This window comes from Sceloporus undulatus, chromosome 4 (assembly GCF_019175285.1).
Source record: "Sceloporus undulatus isolate JIND9_A2432 ecotype Alabama chromosome 4, SceUnd_v1.1, whole genome shotgun sequence".
Taxonomy (NCBI): domain Eukaryota; kingdom Metazoa; phylum Chordata; class Lepidosauria; order Squamata; family Phrynosomatidae; genus Sceloporus; species Sceloporus undulatus.
The window spans coordinates 90,706,055-90,733,811 of NC_056525.1; the positions used below are offsets into that span (position 1 = coordinate 90,706,055).

General features: G+C 38.7%; 1 protein-coding gene across 3 annotated transcripts in view; it reads left to right on the forward strand.

Annotated features, from left to right (window-relative positions):
- Positions 1 to 27,757, forward strand: part of PDE4B (phosphodiesterase 4B) — a 334,921-nt gene that overhangs the window by 181,976 nt on the left and 125,188 nt on the right. The window contains exon 1 of one of the 3 annotated variants that reach the window (XM_042461940.1): positions 23,015 to 23,089. The exons of the other annotated variants lie outside the window; for them this stretch is intronic. Within the exon in view, the coding sequence (XP_042317874.1) occupies positions 23,043 to 23,089 (47 nt within the window). The 5' untranslated portion in view covers positions 23,015 to 23,042. Of the gene's footprint in view, positions 1 to 23,014; positions 23,090 to 27,757 lie in introns of those variants that run through there. 3 annotated transcript variants of the gene reach the window in all.

Below are 27,757 nucleotides of genomic sequence, written 5' to 3' on the forward strand. Positions count from 1 at the left end.
CAATCATTAAAATAAAACACAAGCTTGCCAATAATTAAAATACAATAAAATCAAACAAATGTGTTATCCAATAGGCCTTTTGTATCTACTGGAGTTTGGTTCCAAGAACCCCCAGGGATTTTCAGAATCCATGGATATTCAAGTCCTATTAAATACAGTGGCATAGTAAAATGGTGCCTTTTATATAAAATAACAAAAAAATTGCTATTTGGATTTAAAAATATATATATTTTCACACTTTCCATTGTTGTTTCAAGTTGTTTTTGACTTATGGCGACCCTAAGGTGAATCTATCAGGCGGTGGCGCAGTGGTTAAATGCCTGTACTGCAGCCACTCACTCAAAACCATAAAGTTGCGGGTTCAGTACTAGCCAGGGCTCAAGCTTGACTCAGGCTTGCATCCTTCTGAGGTTGCTAAAATGAGTACCCAGCTTGTTGGGGGCAATTAGCTTACAGTTGTAAACCGCTTAGACACTGCCAGTTCAGTATGAAGCGGTATATAAATGAAGCTGTTTGTTTGTTTGTTTGTTTTCTTGGCAAGATTTGTTCAGAAGAGGGTTTCTTTCCTCTGAGGCTGGGAGTATGTAATGTGCCCAAGGTCACCCAGTGGTTTTCCATGGCTGAGTGGGAATTTCAACTCTATTCTCCAGAGACTACACTATGTTGGCTTTCATGCCTCCTTTCCATACCTCTAACTTATTCTTTTACTCAGAGAAAAAGCCAGTCCTTTAGAGCAGTTATGGGGTATGTGCTGAGGCTCAGGGATTTGTTCTGCTAGTAGTGGGTACAGCTAGTTCCACCCTATTTTTGTTGCTGTTTGCTGTCAAGCATTTCTGACAAATTTCAGACAAACCTATCACAGGGTTATCTTGGCAAGTTCCTTCAGAGGGGGGTTGCTTTTGCCTTCTTTTGAGGCAGAGAGAGTGTGACTTGCCCAAGGTCATCTAATGGGTTTCCATGACCAATTGGTGGTTTGAACTCTAGTCTCTAGAGTTGTAGTCCAGTGCACAGACCACCACAACTATGCTGGCTCCACACCATTACTGTACAAATAAATAATTTATTCATATTTTATGTATGCTACTGAAGATTTGAAGACGGATCTCTTCCGGCAGGCCTTTCCAGATTAACCATCCCGGCCCAGGTTCCCTGATTCCCTCATTCCTCCCGTGGCCCCATCTTAGAGATGGTTGAGGATCAACAGAGGGATATCAGGGTTTTTAGTTTTAATTGCTGTTTTTATCCTTGATATTGTATTTTTAATATGTTATACTATTTAATACTGTCTTAAGGGGGGGAGGGATAAAGTGTTTTTAATTGTCATATTTTATATTTTACTGTTGTTAACCGCCCGGATTGGTTTGCCAGAGGGCGGTATAGAAATAAATATTATTATTATTATTATTATTATTATTATTATTATTATTATTATTATTGAATGGACAAACTACTACCCTGATGGAGAGAAATTTATACCTTGAGTTTCAAAGACAAACCTTCACAGTTGTGACAGCTTTGTCTAGAGTGAGGGTTATACATGGCTACTCTCTTGCTAGTACAGTACAAGCAATATTTTAGAGAGTTATCACAATTTCTGTTATCTTTCACCTAAAAAGTAAAAACTCAGAAATAAATATATACTCTTTCATATACTCATTCGGAAATTTTTATATAGTTCTGCTTCTCCTTATTTACAGGTTTATTGGTATACAGTGAAGGAACATAATTTACTTTTTCATATAAATATTTATTTTATATAGGTTAATAGAAAATAATAGAAAGATGGAGGTGTTTGAAAATGATTGTACATGTTATACTGGCCTTCACCACATTATTTGTATTTTAGTACAGTACTAAAATACAGTGACTGTGGGCTATATTCATTCAACGAAATAATACTTCTACACATAATTCAATTACACTGGCCTAATTGTTTTAGAATAATGAAGATTTTATTCATTCAGTAAATGGGCTGAGCGAGCTTTTAAAATGCTTGTTGATAATAAAAATACAGTTGTATGTTAACATCATTCTGGCCTAAAATAACTAAACCTTGGTCCTAATTAATGAGTTCTCTTTTGGTTAAGGTTTTGTGCAATGAAGGTGAAAGGCTGTGTTTCCAAGGAAACAACAGTGATGTGGTTTTTACTGGTATAAAATGTTTCTTGTAAGAATGTTCCAGAGCTACACTTATTTAATTGTGTAAAGCTTTTTCTAAATATACTGTATAGTTAATTCTGTATGTTCCTAAAATAATTACTCTTTTTTTTTAAAAAAATAAGCCTTTTGAAACTTCTTGGGCATATAATAATTATAATTATAATTATAATAGGATTTATTGATATGCCGCCCAATCACTGGGAATCTGGGCGGCTTACAAGAGAGGGGATAATAGACGGTTCCCTGCCCTCAGGCTTACAATCTAAAAAGACACGACACAAATGGAGAAGGGAATGGTAGCGGGGGGATCAGGTCCAGCATTCTTCTCTCCCTCTGAGGCCTGGACCAAGGCAGATGGACTGGAGGGAGGGCTCTTTTTCTTAATTGAGGCCAGGCCCAACGGCATTGGGCCTGTCCTTTCACTCCCTCCCAATTCAGAAGATGACAGTTGGAAGAAGGGAGGGCTCTTCCTCTTCAGGCCCGATGGCATTGGGCCTGCCCTTTCGCTCCCTCTAAGGCCAGAAGATGACAGTTGGAAGGAGGGAGGGGAGGGCTCTTCTTCTTCAGGCCCGATGGTGTTGGACCTGTCCTTTCACTCCCTCTCAGGCCAGAAGATGACAGTTGGAAGGAGGGAGGGGAGGGTTCTTCCTCTTCAGGCCCAATGGTGTTGGGCCTGTCCTTTCACTCCTTCCCAGTATATATGTAGCTATGATTTATTTGACAACACAATATGCAATACCATACTTCTAGAAATATTTTTTAAATTTTCTGTATGATAATATCTATCATGGTGGCAACTTGTGGACTTTCAGATGTTGCTCAGTTGCTGGTGGACTCATCTTCCTTCACCACTGAATGGACTATTCTGAATAAGTATAGAATTATTATTTTCATGAATGAATATAATTCATAATGGGTAGATGGGAGATAACATCTAGAGGTCCACAAGTTACCCATTTCTACCTTAGATCAATATGTTTTAGCTCTAGCAAAGCTAAATATTTTTAAATATTAGAAAAAAAGTGGGACCTCTTCAAATCTAGCCAAAGACAATGCACATGAAAATAATGTTGTTTACAGCAAATCATGAAAATAATACTATATTGTTGATCAAAATACTTAATGGCAATGTACATATATTCTTGCCTGGTACAAAGTTTCATATAACCTTTGAGATTTACATCGAACTAAAAGTAAACATTCAGTTCAGTTTTAGAAAAAACTGCTCATTTCCCACTTGGGCCTAAATCAAATTACTTGTTACAACTAGAGTAGGCTCATTTAATAAATTGCTGAATCTTCAATCAGCACTTACATAAATCCCATTGATCCACTGGATCTACTGTATATGGGACTAGCAATTGGATGTATAGGCCTTATAATTCTTCTTGACATTGAAATAATGTGTATCATTCGATCATGAATGAGTTTTAGATATGCATTAAAAATCATCCTTGTGTTGATAACTGATAGAAATTGTCCTGTTTTAAATCTGTATATTTGGTTTACTTTTTACATGATCCTCCTCCCCCCTCCCTGTTATTTAGCAGCTGTTCCTCTATTTCACCTTTTGTTCTCTTCTTTTAATCTATACTACATCCTAAAAATAGCCTGGCTCTCCCTAAGGAGGCCCACTAAAGCTTTGAGAACCATGATATTAGTATATTCTCAGTGAAGGCATGAATAAGATTTTTAAATAAACCCAATAGCAATAACTATGTATCTTCATGGTTCTTTTGTATAACTACCTTATGGAGTAACGTATTAGGTGAACTACTTTCATTTCTGTATTTTAATGTTGAGCATTTTGTGAAGATTGTGTACGCAAGACACCTCAAGTTTGATTTCTTCTCTCTATGGAGCTGTGTAACCTTTCCTTGTGTGTTGCAAGGATTCATTGTGGGAAATTATTTAAAATTTGTAATGTAGATTTGGGTAAAGCAGGAATGGACAACTTCCCAATGTGGTTGGATGGCATCTGTCACCATAGGTTGGGATGGATAAAGACAACATCTGAAGGGCCACAAGTTGCCCATTCTAGCAGTTGATGTTCCAAGGGTATCTACTTGCCGTTTGAGGGTGAATGACGGTACTGTGTTTGTTTACTTGTTTACATAATAGATAAAATATATAAAACACCTTTTTTTGCAAAATCTCTTCAGCATCTTGCTTTTGTCTGCTGTGCAATGAAGGTGTTTTGTGGCAACCTCTGTTTTGAACAGGTTTGCTATTAGGAGACATGATAGGTGAGAAAATAGAAAGTGGCAAGTAAGTCCTGAAAAGCCTCAAACTAGTGGCATAACTTCCACAAACAGTTTGGAAAGGCAACTGGTGTTCTATAAATTTGTTTAGTACTTGCTTTGGCTGAAATAAGCCATCCATATTCTGCTGAAAAATTATTTATTTTAATGATCATCATGAAGAAATTGCTCCTGTTTCAAAATTAAATTTCAGTATTGATGACAAAATGATGATAAGGACCCACTGTGGTATAGTGGTTTGAGCACTGGACTATGACTGGAGAATAGGGTTTGAATCCCCACTCAGCCATGGAACCCTACTGGGTGACCTTGGGCATGTCACATCCTCTCAGCTTCAGGGGAAGGCAAACACTCTCTGAACAGATCTTGCCAAGAAAACCCTGTGATAGAGTCACCCTAGGGTCACCATAAATTGGAAATGACTTGAAGGCACACAACAACAACAATTGATTAAAATTATCTTGAACTAGAAGATATTGTAGAATAAGGCTACAATTCCATATCATTCTATATCAGTCGAACCATCAGTTCTATTTACAACAATGTAAGTTGCTTCCCAGTCCATATAAATAAGATTCTTCCCTCAGTGCATGGGTACTAGATTTCTTTTAAATTAGAACCTTAGCAAATGGAAGTAAGTGAAATGTCAGTGCTTCTTAGGTAAATGTTAAAGTGCAACCAGATCTTCAGGGGAAAAATGGCATGGCCTTAGAGCTGATAAATGCCATTTAATGTGGAAGAACAATGCATTGCATGTGTGTTTTTTATTATATTTTAAGTTGATTTTCTTTAGGAAATATCATTGTGTGTTATGGATCTCCTGTGGAGCATCTAACACTGTGGATGGGAGAGAATAAGAATGTAGATATATACTAATGGAGATGAAGAATGAGCAAGATTTTTCCCCAAACACAATATAGATATAAGAAGATACAATCCAGATGGAGATGGCTTTTAATGTTATCTATATCTTAATATTTTGGGGTTCTGTTTTCAATTATGCATGAAATGCTTTTTGTTGTGTATATGAAAAGTTAAAGTCCATAAAGGATGATTGCAAAGAAGATAGATTTCATACCCAATATATATATCCTGCAATTGTCATTCAGCTGTTGTTACTGATTTATTATTTAACATTTTGATATTGGAAACCTGTTGGTGTTATTTCTTGGGAAGTGTGGCTTCAGTTAAACTTTCCCCACCATAGTTTAATATATCAAGTTTGTTTTTACTTTTTCTCTTTCTCCAGTTCTTTTGTATTCCTGTTCCAGCACTCTGCCTCTTGTGACATCTAGACATCTACTAGCAGGAGTTTCTTGTTAGAACTATATTGCTTATGATTAAGTTTCCCTTTATTTTCCCCCTTGGATATTTATTTATAGAATCATAGAGTTGGAAGAGACCACAAGGGCCATCCAGTCCAACCCCCTGCCATGCAGGAATACACAATCAAAGCACTCCCAACAGATCACCATCCAGTCTCTGCTTGAAAACAGAGAAGGAGGCTCCATCACACTCCGAGGCAGCATGTTCCACTGTTGAACAGCTCCTACCTTCTTTCTAATGTTTAGGTTAAATCACTTTTCCTTTTATTTGAATCCATCGCTCAAAGGATAGGTAATATAACCATCCATATCCTCAAGTTTACAACCTAAAATTTAAAATACAATGCATAAGAATAAGGGATGTGGAAGATAGGTCAGAGACATCAGATGACTAATCTGTTATACATTAATGATGTAACGTTCTGACTAAAAGACTTACTACAACAGCATTATTTCTCAGGTGTTTTTACAATACAATACAAGTGAACAATGGTCATGATCCAAGATATACATTGGCATTACCAGCCTCAATGTGGCATTAAGAGATGTATTTTCTTTCACTGAGGTTCTTGTATCAAATAGTGGTTTTACAACACTTTCCATTTTGAGAAGAGTGTTCATATTTAGCCTTGGAGGGCAACGTTAAGTGGATTTTTTGAAAAACAAAAGTCAAAAGCAAGTTTGGACATACAGAACAACTTGGGCATTTCTTTGGATATAAGCATTAAGTATTCCATGTTGTCCTTGTGTAATCAAGTCTCCTCGCTGCCACCAATATAATTGCCACAAAGACACAGTTTGGCTGGCAGTATCACACTTGTTTGTTTCTGTCACCACTTGCCCTGCTGAAAGCCCAGAAATCTAATTTGAGACAGGAGGAGACTATGATGAAGATGGAGACCACAGGTGCTTCCAGGGCACTGATAGAGCCTCTCTTCCAACCACAGATTGATGTGGATGGTGGGGTACTGAGGTTACTCACAGCATTTCTGCAAAGTAGAATAATAGCTTTGGTTCTTTCTGAAAATGCTCCTCGGGCCTCATCACCCTTGAGTCTTTATAAACATCTTCAGATGTTTCCACATGTTTGCACTGAAAGCTTCTGCAGCTCTTGAGTTTTAGTAAGCATTCAGTTTGAATGCTTTAAAAGGCCTGACCCATTTGGGGGCAAGCAGTGAAATGTTAATGCATCCTTAATCATCATGCTGAGGCCACCACATATAGAAATTCTGAGAATGCAAAACTGTACTGCATAATTCAAACTTAAAGAATTTGGTTTTGCCACAAAGATAAAGATTTGATGACACGTGTTCATTTTCCTCATCCCTGTAACATTTTTTTATTATTTACTGCTTCAACTCCTTGCATGGAAATTAGTCTATCTGAATATATGTAATCCTACAGTACAAGGAAATTATCTGGTTGAAGAGAGGATGTTTTGAATTGCAAATCAGTCCCCCTCCCCCCCAAAATTAATCAGTATAGGCAATAGGAGTAAGTGAGTGAAAGGATTTGGCTTGGGTGAGCAACTTGATAGAAACCTCAAGAAACTTCATCCTTTTACAAATCAATGAATGTCGTTATGCTCTATAAACTTACCAATTTGCATTTGTAAACCAAAATTCAATGGAACATTTTAAAGAAGTAAAGTCAACATCTTCTAGGGTAAGAACTAAACAACATACATAGGCAAAATGCTTTCTATGAAATTGCTTTGGAATCTAAATGATATGTAAGTTATATAATATTTTAGTTTGGGGCTTTGCACTAACGCTACAAATGCATTCTATTGCTGCTGTTATTGTTTAACATTTATATAACACTTTCAGCTGCCTATAGTGTTTCACATGCATTACCTAATTGCCATCCTTACAATACCCTATAAGGTCATTATTCTTTCTCCATACTACAGATGTGTTGGGAAGATGAGGGTCTGAGGATAAGAGTGAACATTATTGCCATGGGAGTACTGTTGCTCCATTGTGGCTGCCCAAAGCAGCTAGTGTTGCTTAAAATAGAGGAGAAATGGTGCTGCAACTGGTATTGCAAGACAGAAAGCAAGGGGAGAGGGAGATAAAGTGGTATCAGGGACAACAGTAAGGGTAGGCAAGGTAGGGTAGATAGCTTGTAGTAGTAATGGAGGTGGTTCTTTCATTCTCTTTTCATCACCCTATGAATGCTCTGTTGCACTATAGACTTAGTAATAATAGCCTTTGATTATGAGGTCACAAAAATCAGTTTGCTTATGATTCTAGCAAGTTTTAAATGATTTGTAGGTAGTAATGTGTGCACCTGTCAATTTTAGATGATTATGGGGTTGATCTACTTTGAGCTGAAAGGTGTGAAACTACATGTGTGAAACTCAGTGGAAAATTCATGTGCCTTGAGATTTGTGTGCTAAGAATACCTCCAGTATTACAAATCAACATAATTTACTAGCACAGTAGCTTTTCATTTAAAGCAAATGTTATTTCTTTTCAAATCCAAATTGTGTCAAAGGTCTCTTTCAAAGGATACAGATACAGTACTTTGATACTGGTTTAATTGCCATGGTTCCATCCAGTGGAATTCTAAGATTTGTTGGTTTGTGTATTTAGAATTCATTGTTCAATTACTTTACAAACACCAGGATACCATAAGATGTTGCCAAGGTAGTTAAAGTACTATAAAGTGGTACAAAGTGCTATAACTGTGCTGTGTAAAAGAGTACAAAGCTAAAAAAAGTGTAAAAGGTTCATCTCTTCCAACCAGCTAAAAGCCACCTAATGTAGGAATATGGATTTTGGACCTATGGAGCTTAGATAATTACAACATTTCAGCTTTTTATTACATACTTGTAACTAATATTTGGGTTTTTATTTTTGAGCAACAAAATTGGTTGCTGAAAAAAATTTGCATGGGAGCAGTGTTTACCATAAAAGGTGCTTGCCGGCCTTGTCTTGCTTCCAAAGCCTTTCCTTTCACTTGCCAATACTGAGGTAGCCTTTTAATATAACTTATGATTAAGATGCCAGTAAATTGGCATTAAAGAAACAAAACAGTCAGGAATAAAATGGATGTGTGTGTATTTTGGGTGGGGGGGGGAGAATCAATAAAGGAGATTCAGTAATTGGCCATACATAATCCTGGACATCTTCCACTGGCAATTCATGTTCTCACTATATGGGATTAGAACTGTCACCTGAGTTGTAATAATTGTTCAGTTCACCGCACAAATACATCCAGCTCACTACATGAATCAAATGTTCTTCTCATAAAGCAAAATGAGATCTTGTACTTGTGGTGCTGTGCTAGCACTTGTGCAAAGCCCTGGTGGCTTCCATATCAGTTGGACAAGGTAGTGGTCCATGTAGATACTGTAGTTTAAAGAACTATCCAAGATATTGAATCTGTTTTGAGAATAGGTTCATCACCTTGAACAGTTCATCAGAAATACTGGGGGGGAAATCCCAGAACATATTTACCACTCCACTGCCATGGAAGACACCAACCATCACTTGTTACACATGTTCTTCCTTATTACTGTTATTACTCCCTTTATAACTCCTGTTGATTACTCTGAACTATTTGTTTAGTGTGTTCTCAGTCTTCGGATCAGTTCTTTGGATTAATTTCTTGCAAATGTTATAAGTGGTGCTGCTGCTCTTCAGTTCTAAAACCCTTTTTTGTTTCCACATGTGCATTTTTCTCAGGCCCTTCTTATACACGAATTTTTTATACACTGATTCATCCATGGTTTGAAAATGTTAAAAAATATATATAAATTTCAAATATCAAACCTTGATTTTCCATTTTTATAAGGGACACCATTTTGCTACGTAATTATATTTAATGGGACTTGAGCATACACGGATTTTGTTATCCATGGGAGATCTTGGAACCAAACCTCAGTGTATAACAAGGTCCCACTGTATTTAACTTTCCAAGTGACCTTTTATCTATACTAGTTACCATTTCCAGGATCAGTACAATAAGCCTGTGTATACAACACTATCCACACTCATTAGGTTCTCAGATATAGATGAGACTTTTCTGGAATGCTTTCAGAGAGCTCATTAATATTGATCTGATTCTCAGTGAAGCTGAGGAAGTTTGGCCATCACTGTGTGCAAGAGGAAGTTAATTTAATGGGCTGAGCCTTTCGATGGCTTGAATTCCTGTTAACTGGTTTTTCGTTTGCCTTGAATTCTTGCCAGTTCTCTATGTTATCTTTTCAGCATTGTTATAGCAGATTGCAGGATTTTGATAATATTTCTACAAGACTAGTCAAGGGTCAGCCAGTCTTGCAGCTTTCAGGCTCCTGAAACTTTCACAATTACATGTAATGGAGGAATATGGGTCAATGATTTTTATCATGTCACAGCACTGCAAGTGTTTGAAAAGCTATACCTTTTCAAAATCTCTTATCTGTATTATTTATTAAAAGGTATAGCTGCTCATCTCCAGTGTATATTACAGTGCAAGTAGCTTTGTTTTAGTGCATATTCTATATCATACATCTGTTGCTATTGGCTCTTACTGTTACTCTTGCTGTTCACTGTCTACCTGTGAATAAACTGGGATTCTAAAGGGGAGGTAGCTGAACCCTGCATTATGGACTCTCATCCAGATTATAAACGTGGAATATGCTATGCTACATCACTGGAGAAAATTTAGTTTCTTCCTACTTAAGTTGTTAAAGCTACTAAGAGAGGAGGTGGTGATTCTGTAATTTAAAGCCTGAATTAGTGTTGCTGTTGTTTTTTTCTTTTTCTTTATTTTTATTTTTAAGAGCAACCATAGCCATTACATAAGGCCTTTTTATACTGCAGTCCAGGTTACACAAGGAAAATTTCAGCAGCAGCCATGTTGGAAAAGGTTTACCATACAATCATTAAGTAATTTTGGATGCTGACTCAGATGCCATCCCCCAGGTCATGCTAAGCAAGGTAGAGACCCATTACATCTGTAATTCATTGTAATCTGAAAATTAATAAAACTTTATTTAATGTAGGGCTCATTTTAAAATTAGAGTTAATAATACACTCTTCGTTTGGTATATTTTAACAGAAGGTCAGATGTAAAGGCCAATTTTGATTGTGCCATCTGGACTGCTTTTTCCAGATGATTAGTTGCATCATTGAAGAATGTCTGGTATTTTATTCTCTCTTTATGACATACTGTTGTGTGGATAGTAGGGTTAATCTTAGAGGTGAGTGGTAGCATATTCCATGCATGCAGGGAGTTTGACTAGAATGTAGAAAGTTCTGTTTCTCGTTCTGATAATGTATCCATTTTATATTAGCTGGGATACTCTAATTCATAAGAAAGGACTAACTCTGTTTTGACTTTAGTAACAAAACCAATGTATTGCAAAAAGAGTTATTTAAATTGCTATGTGCATAAAATTACATAGAATGGTACTTGTACAAGCTATCTGGATTTTGAAAAAGAAAGCAAGAACAACAAAGCAAAACCTCTCTCTGGGTTACATATGGAATCAAGTATGTATGGGGGGGAGGGTAGTGTTTATAGCACAGAAAGTTTCCACATCTGTTAGTGTTATTTACCAGTGCCTTTTAAATTAATGTAGAGGTAAGTTATATGCATACATTATTCAGGGTTTTTTTGTTTTATTAATGGCAAACAATGGTGAAAGGGCACTGTATGAAATAAGATCAACACCCTCTTACCATTCATCATACGATATGGAAGGAAAAGGCAAGATGAGTACAAAGCATCATCACTGGGCATGTGAAAAAGGGGAGGGGGGGGAGGATGGAAACATTGCTGAACATATTCATTCATCAGTAACAAGGGAAGATCACAAATAACCACTACAGAAAACAAATTCCAGATTGAATAGGGAAAATATCTATATTTTCAGATTTTCCACAGGTACCCCCACCTCATAGCCAGAAGTATCCCACTGGACTCTGCAACTGTTAACATGGGTGTAAAGATAAAGTACCACCAGATGTGAAGAGGGGCTTACTATGGGCATGAAAGAGTGGGCAGCTGGTACAAACATAGTTGTTAACTCTTGTACCCCATTCAAGACCTGTCACTACCCAAATGAAAATAAAAATGTCAAGCAACCATAGAACCCTTCAGGAAGTGGTCAGCATGCACTAGGAAAAGAGAATGAACAGAGGCAGCCATGGGACCTCTAGATTCCTGGACATGAGCTCTATGTTCCTGGCATTGCTAACCAGTGACCCCCTGAATCTCTTTTCTTTTGCTGCAATGCAGCCCCTGAACGCAGCAGCTTGGCTGAAAGTGGGGAAAAATAGAAATTGGAGATACAGAAAAAGAAAAGATGATTTGGAATGTATAAGATGCAGGATGAGAGAAATAAACAAGTACATACATGTGGAGGCACATAGTCCCAGCTAGTCACTGAGGCTGTCTGTGTCAACTAGAGACTAGCAGCCCCACTGTTAACATGTACTACATCTGATGAAGACATCCATCCATTCAGAGCTCCAAGAAGCAGAAGTTCACCATTCCAGAGCTACATAGCAATTTTGCTAAAGAAAGAAAACAGAGCAAGACTCATGGAATGCCTGAATATCGCACATAATGCTGTGCAAGTTCACCCAGTGTTATGACTTTTTTCACATGGGGGAAATGTATCATCATCCCCCCCAAAAAGAAGAAAGTGGTAGCATCTCAGAAATGCTTGAAGTTGCGTGATTACTTATCAAATGCATGAGCAACACAGCATGCATCTGAGGGCTAAAGGAGCTCGAATGCAAACTTAGTTATCACGCGAGTACATACCGATCAGGTTTGTGATTTTGGATTTGTGTGTTTGCGCGTGCGCATAGAGAGGTTTATTGCATCACAAAGATTTTACACTTCTGTTTCAATACAAGAGCTTCCTCCCCCCTCCCGGGCTACTATACAGGCTGTGAGAATCTATATGGGTCTATATGAGGACCAAGGAAAACCCTCTGAGTTAGAGGTGAACTAGAATAAAGAGGCATGCTCAGGCTCCTCCTCCTCCCCCCCTTCACCCTTTCCTCACTGAAAGACAGCTGCTTTCCTCTCAGTAGCCAGTGAAGACAAAGGAGTACCGGAAGCAAACTCTCAACAAAGGATCATGGGAATTGAAGTTTGTTTCTCATTTGGGGGGGGGGGAATCCCATGGTTTAACTTAACCAACTCCAAGCAGTCTTGGATGACACCAATTATCTTGATCCATTTCAAACTGGCTTCAGGTCAGGATATGGAGTGGAGACTGCTCTGGTCGCTTTAGTATCTCTGTCTGTGCATCGACAGGGGAAGTGTAGCCCTGTTGGTGCTCTTGGACTTCTCAGCAGCCTTTGATATCATAGACCATGGTATCCTTCTGGAGCACCTGAGGGAATTAGGAATCGGAGGCACTGTTCTGCAATGGTTCTGGTCCTATCTCTTGGGCAGGTTCCAGATGGTGTTGCCTGGCAACAGTTGTTTGGCTAAGAGGGAGCTCAAATCGGGTGTCGCCAATGCTTTTCAACATTTACATGAAGCCGCTGGGTGAGATCATCCGGAGACATGGGGCAGGGTGTTATCAGTACGCTGATGACACCCAAATTTGATTCTCCATGTCTTGGACTGCTTCAGTAGCCAAGGATGGCATCTCCCATCTGAATGACTGCCTGAAGTCAGTAATGGATTGGATGAGGGAAAATAGACTTAAATTGAATCCAAATAAAACGGAGGTACTCACTATAGGCAATCCCAATCTGGGTATGGTGATAAGCTCTCCAGTTCTGGACGGGGTCACACTGCCCCCTGTGTTTGTAGCTTGGGGGTGCTCCTGGACTCGTCACTTCAGCTGTCATCCCAGGTGGATGCGACAACCAGGAGCGCCCATTATCAGCTTTGGCTGATTCACCAGCTACAACCCTTCCTGGAATGGGAAAACCTAGAAACAGTTGTAAATAATAATAATAATTTATTTGTATCCCGCCCCTCTGAGAACAATCGGGGCGGCTAACAAAGTTAAAATACAGAACTTGTAAAATCCCTAATACCCTCCCCTGCTTAAAAAAGTATTAAATCCACTACAGTATTTAAAAAGGCACAAAACAAAAAATACACAAACATACAAGTTAAAAACTGACCAAAAAGTCAGCAACATCACACCCGCAATCAGTGGGAGCAGCAGTATCTTTCCCAGACATTCTTCTAAGGCCGGGTTCTCTATTCTGGGAAGGCCTGCCGGAAGAGATCCGTCTTAACAGCCTTTTTAAAGCTGTCTAAGGATGTAAGTAGACGGTTCTCATCTGGCAGGCTGTTCCACAGTCTGGGGGTGACAATGGAAAATGCCCTCTGGTACATTCACTGGTAACCTCTCGTCTTGATTTCTGCAATGCGCTCTACATGGGGCAACCCTTATGCCATGTTCGGAAACTGCAACTGGTCCAAAATATGGCAGCCAGATTGGTGACAGGGAGTTCCAAATTTAATTCTATTACACCAATCTTAAAATTCCTACACTGGCTGCCCATTAGCTTCCAGGCACAGTATAAGCGTTTGTTATTACTTATAAAGCCCTGCATGGCTTGGGCCCAGCTTACCTGAGGGAACGCCTCCTCCCATACAATCCTTCCCGCACTCTCAGGTCCTCTGGGAAGAACCTACTGCAGTTAGAGAGAACTAGACTGAAGACGACTTCCCAGAGGACATTCTCTGTTGCTGCTCCAAAAATTTGGAATGACCTGCCGAATGAGATTAGCCATCTAACATCTTTGGAGGCTTTTAAGAAGGCAATAAAAATGTATCTCTTCCGGCAGGCCTTCCCAAACTGATCTCCTCAGAGTTTTTACTCTCCATTTGTTTAGCTGTACCCACCAGACTTTAATCTAGATTTATTTTATTGACCATTTTATTGAGAATTGTTTTTAATGGTATTTTAGGGTGGGAGGGAGATTGGGGAACTAGGATCTAATATGTCCTGTTATGCTTTTTTCTATTGATACTCATGTTTGATTTTATTGTTCTTGTTTGCTGTTACCCGCCTCGATCCAATACAGGGAGAGGTGGGATACAAATCATCATCATCATCATCATCATCTGGAAATACCTTTCACACTAATGCAATTGCAAATTGAACACAAATTCGCAATGGAAATGGACTTGCAAATTCAGTATTTTTGTTAAATAAACTATTCCCAGGGTCTCGCACGTTTCTGTTTGGGATGGAACCCGTTTGCATGTGATGCTGTGTGACACTCTTTTGCAAAATTATGTGAAATACCTTGGATGACCCCAGATTCTCACTTGGTTAACCTTCCAATTTTCCCCATGTGAAAATGTCCTTAGAGATGGAAAGAACATTTAATAATACCTGAAAAATAATTGAAAAGTATGTTTCTCAAGAGCTGGTAAATCCTCACAAGGGGAAATCATTAATTAATAAGAATATTTACAGTTCAGAACATATTCCACACACAGTTCACATATGGGAGTGGGATTGCATAGAAAACAGCATTTCCTGTGCAGAAAATATTTTGGGTTTTTTAACATAAAAATCTATGAATTTTTGTAAAATAAAGTCTTGAATTGTGAATATAGTAGACCACAGTGGAATACAGTGAATGGTGATACAATACATCCATGGAGGGTTGGTTCCAGGGGCTCCCACAGATGGCAAAAAGCATGGGTGGTTGCATGGATGGCCTGTACATAGACACGTGTGCCACCTTTGAATAATATGGGGTGCAGTAATCTGTGGGTGGTTAAATTGCCAGCCTGCTGATAGGAAGTGTCCACTGCAGTCATTGAAAACTGCACACTGAAGATTTTCTCACAGTGGGGAGAAAATTGCTAAAACTACTTATTGCTTCCTTGCTTTCTGATTTGGTATTGCAGTAGATTAGCCTCAGCAGCAGTCCTGAGCAGAGTGGATGCTTTCCTGGGGCCAGACTCACTCCCTTTCAGGACCAAGGGAACATACAGTTCTGGGCATCCTGTCTGCCTATAGCAGTAACTATCTAATAAATATTGTCACTTCTATTAAAGTAATTTGTGTAATTGTCACTATTATTTGTGGGGTAATTTAAGGTTACAATGCTTCAGCCTTTGCTAAGGAAACAAAAAATATTTAAATATCAAAATATCAAAGCTGAGCCTGTTAGAGTTTAGCTATAACACAACAGAGTAGCAGAAATGTGCTCTTGTCTAACTAGAACTAAGAACTGAGACTGACTCCAAAAATCCACAAACATGTAGCTCGTTGTCCAAAGAGTGGGCTGATTTTATCCATTTCAAATTTGTTCTTTCTTCCTTCTCACGCGCCCTCTCTATGGCAAAACAGAATTATTACAAATCATTGATCTCTTCCAATGAGAGGCGCCCGCAGCATTTGTTCTCCACCTTCAACACTTTGCTTAAACCTCCCTCTCCTCCTGTCTCTTCATCTTTCTCTCCTAATGACTTTGCTAACTATTTCATCTCTAAGATTACCACCATTCGCTCTGAGATAGTCCCTCCTGATTCTTCTTCTGCTCTTAATCTTCTATTGCCTTCGCCTAACAAATTTTCTGTCTTTCCTCCTGCCTCTTTGGATGAACTCTCTACACTTCTGAACTCTTCCAAACCTGCTACCTGTCCTCTTGATCCTATTCCTACTTGTCTTCTAATCTCTCTAGCTCCCTCCTTTCTTTCCTCGCTTCTCCATATCTTCAATCTCTCTCTCTCTACAGGCTCCTTCCCGTCGGACTTCAAACATGCGCTTATTTCCCCAATTCTGAAAAAACCTTCCCTTGACCCCTCCTCCTTGTCTAGCTATCGTCCGATTTCTCTTCTCCCCTTTCTTTCTAAAGTTTTGGAGCGGGTTGTTTATTTGCGCTGTCTTAAGTTTCTTGAAACCAACTCCATCCTTGATCCCTTTCAGTCTGGTTTCCGCCCAAGGCATTCTACAGAGACAGCTCTCACTAAGATCTCGAATGACCTTTTACAGGCCAAGGCTAATGGCCTTTACTCTGTTCTCATCCTTCTCGATTTGTCTGCAGCCTTTGACACCGTTGATCACTGTCTCCTAATTGACATACTCTCTGACCTTGGGTTCTCAGACTCTGTTCTTGACTGGTTTAGATCTTACTTGTCTGGCAGATCTTTTGCAGTAGTTGCAGGAGGTCAGACTTCTCCTGTTCCCTTATCTGTTGGAGTTCCCCAGGGCTCTGTTCTGGGTCCCCTTCTGTTTTCTCTCTACACACTGTCCTTAGGAAAACTCATCAGCTCTTTTGGTTTTTCCTACCATCTGTATGCCGATGACACCCAGCTGTATCTTTCTGCCCCTGACCTTTCTCCAAGGCTTGAACAGCAAGTCTCGTCTTGCCTTACAGCTGTCTCACAGTGGATGCGCCATCGGCGTTTGAAGCTCAACATGTCCAAGACGGAGCTTCTTGTCTTTCCTCCTAAGCCCAACCTTCAACACTCCTTTTCTGTCTCTGTGGACAACATTTCCATTCAACCAGTCCAGCAAGCCTGCAGTCTTGGCTTTATCTTTGACTCTTCTCTGTCGTGTATCCCTCAGATCCAAATCACAGCCAAGGCTTGTAGATTCTTTTTGTACAATATTGCCAAAATCCAACCATATCTCTCCGCCTCTACTGCCAAGATCCTGGTCCATGCCCTAGTGATCTCATGACTTGACTACTGTAATGTCCTCCTGGCTGGGCTTCCTCTTTCTCACCTCTGTCCTTTAATCTCTGTCCAGCATTCAGCTGCATGCATTATCACTTCCACCCACCGCTCTGACCACATCTCTCCTGTGTTGGCATCCCTTCACTGGCTCCCTCTCCCTTTCCGCATTCAGTATAAGCTCCTGCTGTCGACATTCAAAGCCTTCCATGGACTGGCCCCTCCTTACTTATCAGACCTTCTTTCTCCTCACCTTCCCACCAGGGCCCTCCGTTCTGGTAGTCAAGGGTTCCTGTCCCAGCCCAGGATTTCCTCTGCCCCAGCCCGGATTCGCCCCTTTTCACTTGCTGCCCCTCACTCCTGGAACCTTCTTCCTCCACAAGCAAGAGCCATCACTTCTTTAACCAGCTTCAAAACGGAGTTGAAGACCATCCTGTTCCGAGAAGCCTTCCCAGGCATTGCATAATTGTCACTTACTATCTGATGTTCTGTTGTTGACTGTTTATCGATCCATTTCCTGTATTGCTATGTACTGTATATGTATTATCCTACTTGTGAGTATGTATTTTCCCTGGATAATAATTAACCTTCCATTTTGAAGCCAAGCCCTCCCTTCAGTCCATCTGCCTTGGTCCAGGCCTCGGAGGTAGAGAGGAACTGCTGGACCTCTTACCCTTTCCCGTCTCCACTCCCTTCTCCTTCTGTGTCATGTCTTTTTTGATTGTAAGCCTGAGGGCAGGGAACTGTCTAACTAAAAAGATTGCATGTACAGTGCTGTGTAAATTTACAGCGCTTCATAAATAAAGGTTAATAATAATAATAGTTTTAAAAAAAGTTTACTAATAACTTTAATATATATTTACATAGACGCTATATCCTAATCTAGATAGTGAATAGTTCAGGTAAAAGAAATATTTATCTCACCATCTTTCAAAGGAAAGTTGAGAGAGCAGGAAGATGGAGAACTAACAGCTCAGTTGAAAACATTTTGAGAGAATATCTGTTAGCCCCAAAGGGGGAGTGACCCACATGGTTAGTTTAAATGAGAGAGGGGGGATGAGGAGTTTGCATGCAGGAAATCCCTATCTAAGGATGGGGAAAAAGACTGCAAAGGTCTTCCAACATGATTACTCTCGGTATTTAATTTTCCCCTGACTTCACTATCCGCAACTACACCACTAACACAGGTGATATGTGTGTGAAATTCTGACTAAGGCTCCATCCATCTGATGAAGGGTGTTATAGTCTATACAAGCTCCTGCTATCATAAATATGCAGTCTATGTTGTTTTTGCTGCAACAGACTAAGACAGCTATCTTCTTTCAAAACCAGATAAATGTCAGCTAAGATAAGATATTGAACTACAGATTTATATTTCTGCTTTTTAAAAAGTCCATAACAAGGGGCATAGCATCTTCTTTATTTCTTAGATAATTGCATCAAATCTGGTTTTAGTAGGTATGAAATTTCTTTTTCTAAAAATGTCTGTGTTTTTTTAAAAAAATACATTTATTACCATGGTATAAGTGCTTATTTTACTTTTTGTGCTTGTTGGTTCAATTCACAGTCATTATTGCTCAACGTTGCTTTTAGAAGTCAGACCAATGATGATATTCTTCTAGCAGTGGTGTGTGACTCATTGTTAAATGCTGCTGGCAGCTAGTGGCTAGCTGTTCAGCTGATAACTGAGGTTGCTTCAGTAGCATTCATGCTGTTAGCTTCCTGCTAAGCTGCCTACATCCTTCTGTATAGTGTGATACCATATTACCTTTGAATCTCATGAAGTAAAACCCTTTTCTGGAATCACAGGCTTGCTGAAAAAATGATGCTTCCATATAATTGTGCATACCTTCTGTTTTGTGATCATTTTTTCTTGTGAAATTCCTGTATTTAAAGTACCCATTTGTATGAGGCTATCTCTGAAAGCATTTTTAAAAGCCTATATCCTCTAGTTAGTGATTGATAATATTGGTAATCATGAATAACTGAATAACTCCTTTTACATATTAGTTAAATAAAAAGGGAGCAGGAGCCACGTATTGAAATGGATAGATTCCAGTTTTCCATTACCTCCATCAAGAATGATCAATGTCTGTATTTGATCTGGAATCCTGTGTGAAGTCAATACTACACCTTGCTTATTTCATAAAGCTCTATATGCATGGTTCAGTTCACTCATTCTATCCAAACAGGTGTGACAGTTTGCTTTCTGCAAGCATCAAATGCATACACCATTCCTGGGGTAAGCAAGATGGCTCTTCTGTGCTATCTCTGGAGAACATACAGTCCATTCATATGCAGAGCTCAAAGAGTCTGCTATTCACTGTCAGTGTTTCTGACCCTTTGTCGATTTTGATCTTAGTGCTCAAGTCCAGCTCATACTAGATTAGACAAGCTTAGTGTTTCTCAAGCTGTTTTATTCTCGTGATTGATTTGTATGGTTACTGCATCAGGCAATATTTCTCAGAGTTCATAAAATTGCATTTTTCAGAATCTTCCTAGATCATCCCTGCTGTCCACATCACCCCCACCCACATACAGTAGAAACCAGTCTGCTCCTTCAGACTCTGCAGCTTTTCTCTCTCTTTTTACGTTGATCCTGCATCTCTCCCTTGTTGCTTTCCCTTACCTAATCTTGCACACATGCCCATGCACATGTGCACACATGTGCACACATGTGCGCACGCACACACTCACAACACTATACTGACTTCTGCTCTCCTGTTTTATATGTATGTCACCATCCTAACTTTTGCTTTTTAAAGCACTATACACTTTAAATATATGAAAGGCTGTTCTATCCCACATGGAGCTACTTACAAACAGAAGGGGAGGCAAGTTATACGTCTCTCTCTACCATGTGCTGTGTGAATGACAAGGATGCAAAATACAACAAATCATAGAGCTGGAAGAGACCACAAGGGCCACCTAGTCTACCCCCTTGCCATGCAGGAAGACACAATCAAAGCACTGCCAACAGAGGGCCATCCAGCCTCTGTTTAAAAACCTCCAAGGCAGAAGACTCCACCACACTCTGGGGGAGTGTGTTCCACTGTCAAACAGCTCTTACAGTCAGGAAGTTCTTTCTAAAAGTGGGAATCTCTTTTTCTGTAATTTGAATCCATTTATCCATCATGTCCTAGTCTCTGGAGCAGCATAAAACAAGTTTTCTCATTTTTCCATATGACATCCTTTCATATATTTAAAAATGTCTATCAATTCATCCCAAATTCTGGAAAGTGAAGTTGCAGTCAATTTTGAGGAATAAATCACCAGGAACAGATGACATATTAACAGAACTGTTACAGTCCACAGAATCAAATTTAGTTCTATCTGAAATCTGCCAACAAATATCAAAAACAAAGCAATGGCCTACAGATTGGAAAAAGTCAATATATGTTCCTATACACAAAAAAGGAAACACAAAAGATTGCAGTAACTACAGGACCATTGCACTAATTTCCCATGCAGGTAAAGTCATGCTCAAAATTCTACAGAAAAGACTCCTACGATATAGTGATCGAGAAATCTCAGAAATGCAAGCAAGTTTCAGAAAAAGAAGAGGCACTAGGAATCACACTGCAAACATATGGCAGAGAATGGAACACACCAGGGAAATCCAAAAGAAAAATAACATGTGCTTCATTGATTATAGTAAAGCTTTTGACTGCATAGATCACAAATCTAGAATGCTCTCAAAGAAATGGGAGTACCACTACATTTGACTATCAGGATATATAACCTGTACTCAGGACAAGAGGCTGCCATCAAAACTGAGTTTGGAGAAACAGAATAGTTCCCAATTAGAAAATGAGTCAGGCAAGGCTGCATACTATCACCCTATTTATTAAACACGTATGCAGAATATATTATACACAGAGCAGGAGGAGCAAAGATTGGAGTTAGGAGCATTAACAACTAAGATATGCAGATGACACAATACTACTAAAATTATCAACAAAGACCTAGAGCAATTATTGAAGAGGATGAAGGAGAAAAGTGCCAAGGTAGGCTTTATGTTCAACATTAAGAAAATAAAAATAATGACAATGGAAGATCTATACAAATTCATCCTAAATCATGAGAAAATTGAAAGAATCAAAGCATTCCCATACCTTGGACCAAACATTAATCAGAATAGAGACTGCAGTCAAGAAATTAGAAGAAGCCTAGAATTGGGCAAGACAGCTATGAAAGAGCTGCACAAAATCCTAAAGAGCACTGAACACTCAAGCCATCATACTCTCCATCACCATGTACACATGTGAGATCTGGACAGTGAAGAAAGTGGATAGGAAATAAATAAACTCATTTAAGATGTGATTATGGAGAAGAGTGCTGAGAATATTGTGGATGACCAAAAAGACAAACCAATGGGTTCTTGAACAGCCTGAAATCTCCTTGGAAGCCAGGATGACTAAACTGAGGCTGTGGTATTTAGACCACATCATGAGAAGGCATGAATCATTAATCAAAAAGACAATAATGGTAGGAAAGGTAGAAGGCTGTAGAAAGAGATGGACAGTCCTGAGACTGACATACCTGAGTAGAGCAGTAGAGGACAAGAGAAGTTTCATTCACAGGGTCATCATGAAGTGAGCTTGACTTGAGGGAAGTTAACAAAAACAACACCCATCATGTCACCTCTTAACTTTGTCTTCCCCAGGCTAAGCATACCCAGCTCCCTAAGACATTCCTCATAGAACATGGTTTCCAATGGACTTTGCTGGTAATTTTCATTTTCACTGACCCAGGAGATCCAGCTAGATATGTCCACTGAGTGGGTTGAAACTACAGAATCTGAACATGCATATTATGGCAGTACTTGCCATTTCTGTGTTGCTACCATTTTGGTTTTTGTACATATGCAATGAATCAGAACAGCATCATACCTTCCGTACAACTATTGTTCCACTAAACAATACAGTAAGATACTAGAGTCTAACATATTCAAGCCAGAATATAGAGACAATAGCTCTTGATGAGAATCAGAGGGGGAGTAAATAGTCAATTGTTATGATTTGTCTTTAAGTGCTGGTATTGGTATATTTTTGTTTTTACTTCTCCTTCTATGGGTAAGTTTTTTTTTTAAAAAAAACCCAATAAATTTAAACATACTTTCCCCATTGCAACGTTACTGGTATATATCAATAAATAAATTAAATTTTCAGTTAGTTCTGCTCAACACGCAGTCAAATGAGAGTTACTACAGCTGCAAGAATAATGTATTGAATGAAGACTATGAGTGATGTGGAGTTTTAAAACACATCCACAAACTTTGGGTTTAGCTATGATCTTCACTTTGAAGCTAATGGCTGGACACTAAATAAACTTCCTGCTTAATCTTCTCATTTTTGGATTTCATTATCATTGTGGAAGGATTATATAAATGAAAACAGGAAACTGCAGTCAAGAACTTTTTTCCAAGAATAGATTTTTCTCCCTGATATAAGCAAGAAACTATGGAAGGCTGTAGAGGATGTTCTGACTGCACCCTTGAATTTTGATTCCCAAGTCTTACACATTCACATATGAAGGGAGATTCACGCTGAAATGGAAGCTGGCATGTAATCACAAAGAATAAAACTCTGAAATATTTTGTGCAAGATAAGAGACATATGAAGAAGTTTGGTGTATAAGAAAAAAGACTATAATGAAATAGTAACACCAACTATCTTGGAAGATGTTACGTTTTAACCATTTTCGTAGTCGCCGTCATTCATGGATATGGTAAGTTTATTTAATCAATGAACTTACTTTAAGTTGATGAAAGATAGCTGTTAAGCATATCGAAGCTATATTCATATTAGTGTCGCAGTAGAACATCAGAAAGTGAAGATAGAAATTTTAAAAAATCTTAATCAAAATGGTCATAAAAGTAATTATGTTTTATATTTTTTGAAATCCTAAGCTCTTTTAAAACGTCTGTAAATGTCAGTATTTTTTCTGGAGTAGTTCTGCAAAATTTGCCTTAAATAATGAAGGGCTTTGTTATGAGCAGAGATAAAATACTCCTCCTAAAGAGTGAAGACCTGTACCAGTGAAGTAGGATTTAGAAGGACTACACAACAAATAAAACTATTTTTTTTCAAATAAGCAGTTTTTTTTTTAAATTAAATATCAGCATTTCAGATAATTAAAAGTATACAAGTTACATTTCATTGTTTTATCCTGACTGGTAGTTAGCAGTGCCGTATAACTTTGCAATCTGGAATTCTTCTCAGTAGAAATTAATTTCTTCTGTATATTTGGTCTGTGACCGTAAATAAATGATTGATTGATTGATTTCTTGTGGATATCATTGAAATGTAGAGTGCCTTTGACCAATGAGCAGTCTTTGAATAATATTTAGCAAACAACAAAAAAATCAAATTGAACAATAATAATAAAAATTTAGTTCAAGTAATGTGTGCAGAAGCAGTATATGTTTTCCAAAACATTGCACTTAAGATAGACTAAAACAAATGAACAAATATATATCAAACTATCAACAGTAAGATAAACATTACTGAGTGTAGGACTTGAAAATTCATTTTGAAAAAACTGAGTGCCTCTAGACAGATAGATTGCTTTTCACAATGAGAAAGAATTGGGCCACTGTTGAAGATACAGAAACAGCATAACAGGAGCAGGAGAGAAAAAGCAAAACCCAGAATTTCAGAAATAGTAATGCTCTGTTGAAGATAAGACACAAGAAGGTGCTGTAGTTTCTCTAACAAGAGCAGAATCTTGTGTATTTGCTTGTGCACACTGATGCTTTGCTGTCAAGAATTAACGTTACCCAACTAACTGATATACTGCTGTGACTTAGTTTTACATGAATAGACATGATTGGATGTAGTGCAGTAAAGATGCCAAGTTGATGGTTTTTGCTGATACAGGTGTTCTAAAATAACTGTGTCTATGCAAGTTAAATAAAATTAACTTAAACTCTTTTTTATATACAGATGATAAAAAAGAACAGGGATTTGAATTATTTTTGGCCAATATAGGCTGGAGAGGTAACTGTTGCCAAATATATGTGATTCCTTGTATTATTATTTTTTTACACATTTTGCAAATGAATATTGAAAGCACACGTGAAGTGATGTGTAGGCAGTTGCTGCCTTCAGATTCATCCTCCTACTGCCCATTAGACTAGAACAGAAACAGACAACTGGCCCCTCCTAGTGATTTTGGACTTCGGCTCATATAATTCTTCACCATTTGCATACAAAGACTAGGAATGCAGGGCAAAAATATATGGGGAGTCATAGTTGACCGCTTCTGCTCTTGGGAATTAATTTATTTGTCTGCTAGAGGAATGATCACTAGGGATGAAAATCCTCAACTGTTTTGTTCCCATATGCAATGATGAATGCATTAGTTTTCTCCTGGCTGCAGAATAAAATTACTATTCCACTGCAGTATTCTCCCCTAATTTGACTGTCCCAAACTGTTGCACAGAAATTACTCTGTTTTTCCCCTACACATCCCATTTTCTGTGCAGAAAATAGGGTTTTTGCATGCACCACACACAAACCCTACATTTTTTCCTCCACAGAATAATTCCTGTGTGACACTTTGGGATTTTGAATACTAGGGGGAAATTGAAACTTCTTGTTGTTTTCACTCTTCTTTCCAATGAGATTTCCCACCTGCCAGAAAACCTAGATTTAGACTTGGGAATAAATGGGCTTGTACAGACAGGCCAAAATAAAGCTGCTTCGGGTCAGTTCGGAAGTATGCTGTTTAAATGACACATGCATCTTAAGAGGCCAGAAGCTGCACTCCGGTCCTTAGGACTAGAGCATGACATTGGCATGGCTTCTGGCCTCTAAGGACGCATGCATCATTTAAACAGCATATCTCCAAAGTGATATGAAGCAGTTTTATTTTGGCCTGTCTGTACGGGTTCAATTAATTGCAAATATCCTTTCCATCCCCAACGGCTACTAATTTCAGTGACCAACTGTAGCAGAAGCTATGGAGAGATATTCCCTCTTGCAATTTTTCATATTCCATTCAATAGATTAGGGTCTATTATCACAAAAGGTGGGAGCACCAGACTTACTGAAGATATGCAGAAAGGACATATCTTCCATAATTTGCCATGGTATGTGTGTATAAAATTCTGTCTCAAGATACACAGTAACATTTGCTTAATATGTGGTATCCAGAGACTATATCAAGGTCAGCTTCACCATTTCTTTACTCTTTATAGATACTTGTGTACATAAACTGATCCTATAGTGGCAAGCTGTTTGTCAGCATCAAATTCTTAGGCTGCAACTTCACCACAGCAATAATGCAGTTTGACACCACTTTAATTGCCATGGCCCATTGCTGTGGAATTCTGGGATTTTTAGTTTGTTGTGACACCAGAGCTCTGTGATAGAAAAGGCTAAATATCTCACAAAACTACAAATCCCAGAATTCCATAAGCATTGAGCCATGGCAGTTAAAGTGGTGTCAAACCACATTATTTCTGCAATGCAGATGCAGTCAGAGAGAGACATTCCTATAATCTATTATTATTATTATTATTATTATATTTTTACCCTGCCTTTCTCCCAAAAAGGGACCCAAGGCGGCCCCCCGCCACTTAGTTGCCGCTGTAAAGCTGCGTATCAAAGAGAGGCAGCTCCAGCCCGCCTTTTGCAGGCGGTGTGTACTGGGCCCAAGATTACCTAATTTAGTCATGGCTGAGGTCACATTTGTATTGGACACTCTCTGGCTCTCAACTCATGGCCCTTCACCTTCTGTTTCTAATTCCAAAAACTATGCTAACATATGAGTTTCAGTTTCCTTTTAAAAAAGCAAGGATGGGGAATATGTGGCCCTCCAGATACTGTTAGGCTCTAGTTTCCATTGCTCATAGCCAGCATAGGAACTGGAAATTGTAAGTCTAGTAACTTCTGGAGGGCCACAGGTTTCTGACCACAACCTTAGACTATCTAAAAATTGAAACTGACACTAGATCTGCAGCAAATGAGGAGTTCACAATTTAACTGATATCCATATTTACATCAAAAGTACTACTCAGCAGGCTGGATTTTTGTTTTTGTTATTTTAATCTTCTCCTGTAGTGTGAAAAATGTATTTTTGAACCTCATCTTATTAGAGCTTGTCTGGGTGTACTCTAATTTTGTTTACTTGAGCTTCAGTGACCCACTCTAATGAAGGCTACTGGAGTATTGGGACTTGGTGGACTTAACACATGCATGGGAAGATTACAGGAGGTACTGTGCTTTCCTTTGACATTTCACTCTATGAAATCATTACTCTGATTTAAAAATAGCTGTAAATTCCCAGAAAGAATTCCCTTGAGCTGCAAAAGTGTGATGAGGATGAAATGTTGGGAAGGTGGGGGATCTGAACACAACAGTGCTGATCTAATTCTGGTAATATTTTGCAACAATCCATGACACAGTTTGTGCAATACTTACTATTTGCCATATGCAAAATTCTCTTCTTACTGTCAAGTTCTAGCTGTATCAATGATAGCTGGTAAACACTCTCAGTCTCTCTGTATAAATTACCAGAAAGAATTCCTTTGAAAGGACAATAATTCTCTTCAAGATGCCTTGACTTATGGCAACCCCATAAACCTCATAGGGTTTTCTTAAGCAATGAATACTGGTTTTGCCAGTTCCTTCCTTTGAAATAGGGCCTACAGCATCTGGTATTTATTGATGGTCTCCCATCCAGTTTCTAGCCAGAGCTGATCCTGCTCAGTTCAGACACCATTGATGCACACTCTTATAGTGCTGCTATTCAGCTTTTACTACTCTGGCTGTCTCCTGTTGTATTCTGGGATTTGTAGTTCAGTGAGGTCTAAGAGCTCTTTGGCTGAGAATTCTAAATGCCCCTCCTTACACTGCAAATCCCAGAAGGCAACAGCAGGCAGCCAGAGCAGTTAAAGTGGAATAGTAGCGCTATAAGAGTGTAGTGCGGTAATCTACATTGAAAGATTATAGTGCTGTTCTGCAACTGAAAGTGTCCTTCACCATCCAAGGAAAGCAGAGTGGTTCAGGAAGTGGAGTTATGGCTAAGATGGCTAACTTACGGAGTTTAGAGGGAATGGAAGACACCCAATTCCCCATTATATATTGTCTGAGGCAGCCACATTCATAGGTGACTGGGCCTGTCTAATAACTGAGCTCCTTATAGTCTGGTGATACCAAGACTAATGTTAATTATTGTAAACAACTTTTATCCCTTATCACCTCAAAGCAACAACTATCTTCTATTAAGGGCAGTCACTACGTTGTATAGTAGGAAGATGGCTTAACTTTGTGGTCGGTATTATAATCAGTCTGTCAGTAATCCTGCTGGAAAACTAGCAGATATCAGATGCTGAAATTGTACAGTATGACTTTATGTTTTAGTTTATGTGAGAAATGAGCACCAGGAATG